The sequence below is a fragment of the Humulus lupulus genome, chromosome 3, assembly GCF_963169125.1.
Source record: "Humulus lupulus chromosome 3, drHumLupu1.1, whole genome shotgun sequence".
Classification (NCBI taxonomy): Eukaryota; Viridiplantae; Streptophyta; class Magnoliopsida; order Rosales; family Cannabaceae; genus Humulus; species Humulus lupulus.
Window position 1 is genome coordinate 277,924,247 of NC_084795.1, and position 3,828 is coordinate 277,928,074.

Here is a 3,828-nt window from a genome sequence, read left to right on the forward strand (position 1 = left end):
ATCATAAAACTATATATGAGCTTCTATAGTTATCAAGTCAGTATTGTCCAAAAACAAAAGAATAATAAGATTAAATTATATATATACTCACTTTCACTAAACATGTATGTCTTTTTCGAAGAAAGTAAGCCTTGGACCGCCATGTTTTACGGTAAAGAACCAAATATATTCAATGTATATATATATATATATACATATAGTGTTAATTACATATATATGTGTGTGTGGTGGTGGTGTGTGGGGCTAGCTACACCACTAACCAATTATTTTTATTCTAATGATCATATATATAATTAATAGTTATATCTCTTCTAGCTAGCTCTAGTTGAGTTTTGTTTTCTATATAAAGTGAGTTATTTTCACACTAAACATTGCCCCCAAAAACACCGGCAACACTGCGCAAAATGCCGCCGGAACCAACGCCCCTTTGCCCTAATAATATTACTATTACAAACGGCAAAAGCAGCCCCAAAAATGTCACCCATTTGTCCCCAATGAATGGAGGAAATGACATTAACAGCTACTATGAAAACTCGTACTTTCAGGTATTCAATATATATATATATATATATGTATTAAATTTATTAGCTACTGGCTTAATTATACATATTATATACTATATACAATCTATATACAGTACCACGTAACTAGTACTTACGTTATATCTACAATAGTTCATGCTGAGCTTATTTTAATGGATGTTTTAACATAGCTCACTTTAAAATATTCTATCATGCTTAGTATTTGAGATTATTTGAATAAAAGTTAACTAAATACTAGATCTGTTTGGTGTGTAGAAAAATGTTCTAGAGTTTCTTTTTTTTAATAATAATTGGTTGTACTTTTTGACCCTTTTTTAATTACATTTCTTTTCAAAGGATGGTTTAGTACTGATTTCATATTACCTGATGATTTATTTTTTAATGCAAGAGGGACTTTTTATTGATTATGTAACGAACTCGTTGTGGTGGATATATCAAAATATCATCACTATATGTTAGAACGAAAATAATGTTATGTCTATATACACAAAATTATTATTTAGTGTATATATATATAAACACACAGTTTGTTATTTTATTTCTCATTTTTCTCTTAGTATATATAATTTAAGGACGTACTATTTTAATCACATAGACAAATAAGGCCTCTCGTCAATGCTGAAATATTTTATATATGATTTATTTTTATTTTTTTATGTATATATATATATTCCCATAAATTAAAATCACTACATATATTTGTAAAATAAACTTGGTAGATTTTGATAGAACATAGAGACCAAAAGAGTAGTTGTATATATACACACACAATATAATATTGTAAATAATAATTAATAAAGTGAAAATCTTTGATATCATCAGAGGGTAGCTGCAAAGTTTGAATGCCAAAAGATCAACGATGAAATCATGGAAAAGTTCAACATTGATCAAAGCACTATTCTTTCCCTTTCGAAAACGATTATTCGAATAGCAGATTTGGGATGTGCAACAGGACCAAACACTTTCTTGAGCGTGCAAAACATTATAGAAGCCACCAAACAAAAGTACAAAACCCTAATAAATATTCCAAACTCTGCAACAACTAATAATAATACTATTACCAGCAAGTTTGAGTTTCAAGTGTTCTTCAACGACCTAGTCAAGAACGATTTCAACACCCTATTCTCATCTCTCCCAAAAGACAAAGACTACTTCGCCGCAGCGGTGGCCGGCTCCTTTCGCGGCCAGCTATTCCCGGAGTCGTCTCTCCATTTCGCTTACACGTCTCACTCTCTGCATTGGCTCTCCAAGTTGCCGGCGGAGCTGGGAGATGAGGCCTCACCGGCGTGGAACAAGGGGAGGGTTCACTACACCGGAGCTCCGGCCGGAGTGGTTGAAGCTTACAAAGCCCAGTTTGGTAAGGAAATGGACATGTTCTTGGAGGCTAGGGGAAAAGAGCTTGTTGGTGGAGGCATGTTGTTCATGATTTTTAGTGGTGCTCCTAAGGAAATGCCGGTCTCTTCCACTGCAACTGCAAATGCTGCCATGTTTGACTTCATGGCGTCTATTCTCATGGATATGGTTCAAGAGGTAAAATAATGACTTTGTTCTATCTTTTTCTTTTTTGTGAAAATTATTTATTAATTTTCATATATGATGAGAATATACCAACCACCAAAATTCTTATATATATATATACTGTTTATATTTATATAGGCACCCTGCTTCCTTTTTCTCTATACACTTCTACTTAATTAATTAATTCTTTCTAATAAATACATCTTGGTTATAAATTTACAAAATATTTCATACCAACTATTTAACAAAATTAATAAAAATATATATTTCTTTACACACACTTTCAATACATTAACTAAAAAATAAATTATGTATACAAGTTTATTTTTTTTATTGCAAACATGAAGATACTTAACATGTTGTAATTCACTAATTGTTTTTATTATGATGTAAGTTTTTTTTTTTAATTTTAAGATTATTTGCTCTTATTTTTGTGTATAAGGGAATACAAATTAAGTTTTTGCAATTTTTTTTAACATAATGGAGATGTATCAATTTTTTTATTATTTAATTAAGTAAGAGTATTAATTTTTTTTTCTTCAAACTAACAAAATATATATACAGTAATAATTTCAAGCTATACAAATCAGAGAAAATATATATATTATATTATATATAATTATAGTCTAGGGCATAATTTTAAAGAGCTATACTACACAGTTCATATACTTGATCAATGATAATAATTTAAAAGGCCTAGCTAGGTATATTGATCAAATAATCTGTAGTAGTCTTTAGTGCTGCCAGAGAGGAATACTGATCATAATATTTTTACTGATATATATAATTAGGATAATATATATATATAATGGGTGTCTTGTGAACGAATAATAATAATAATATTTATTTAGAATTACAGGGAATGATTAAAGAATCTCAAGTGGACTCTTTCAACTTGCCCTTATACAACTCTGCGAGTCCGGAGGAGATAAAGGGTTTGGTGGAGAGAAATGGCTGTTTCAGCATAGAAAGGTTGGAGCTTTCGAAGCCATCTTCGTGGCTGAAACATCCAGTAGACATTCCAGCGTGGATGAAGCACGTGCGAGCTGCAATGGAGGGCAACTTCATTCAACACTTTGGGAGCAAAGTGGTTGTTGATCAACTCTTCACACGCTTGACCAAAACCCATTTGGACCACTCTCAGATGCTTCAATATTGGTGCAACCAGAAAGTTCAGTTGTTTGTCGTTTTGAAGAGGATTAATAAGAAGACCACATCCACATGATATATATATATATTTATATATATATGTCTTATGTTTCTGAAACCAATAATATATATACATATACATGTGTATGTATATGTGTATGTTTTTATTTAATAATTATATGAACCATATATGAAGTGTCTGTTGTTTATTTGGGAGACAAATAATTAAAGATAATAAGTCGTAAAATTGATTTATGTGGTAATGCACGATAAGAATCCATGAAAATACTACGTGTTTTTTCATATATATTTGTTATGATCTTTTATTTGGGGCTCATATAAGGTTCAAATTTGGGAGACAACTCGTACTTAACACTTGATATTATAATAAATGGAGAGTTTTGTTTTCTTGTAATAAAACCTGAAATTAATTGATAAAGACACTATCTTTATTAGCTAGCTACGAGTTCCATATTTATTAGTCTTTTTGATCTTTTTCTTTAAAAAAAAAAGCAAATGAATTAAATAAAGAGAAAATAATTTTCTGTACAACCATTTAAATAAATTTCTTCCATAGTACTATATACTATATATATAGTACTTTTCGAATCTGAAGTGC

The 3,828-nt window shown here is 30.3% G+C and overlaps 1 protein-coding gene across 1 annotated transcript; it reads left to right on the forward strand.

Annotated features, from left to right (window-relative positions):
- Nucleotides 1–404: 404 nt before the first annotated feature.
- On the forward strand, nt 405–3,285 carry LOC133825754 (loganic acid O-methyltransferase-like). The gene is made up of 3 exons (XM_062258656.1): nt 405–545; nt 1,365–2,072; nt 2,920–3,285. Exons 1-3 carry the CDS (start codon nt 405–407, stop codon nt 3,283–3,285), a joined length of 1,215 nt encoding a protein of 404 aa, XP_062114640.1.
- Nucleotides 3,286–3,828: the final 543 nt, after the last annotated feature.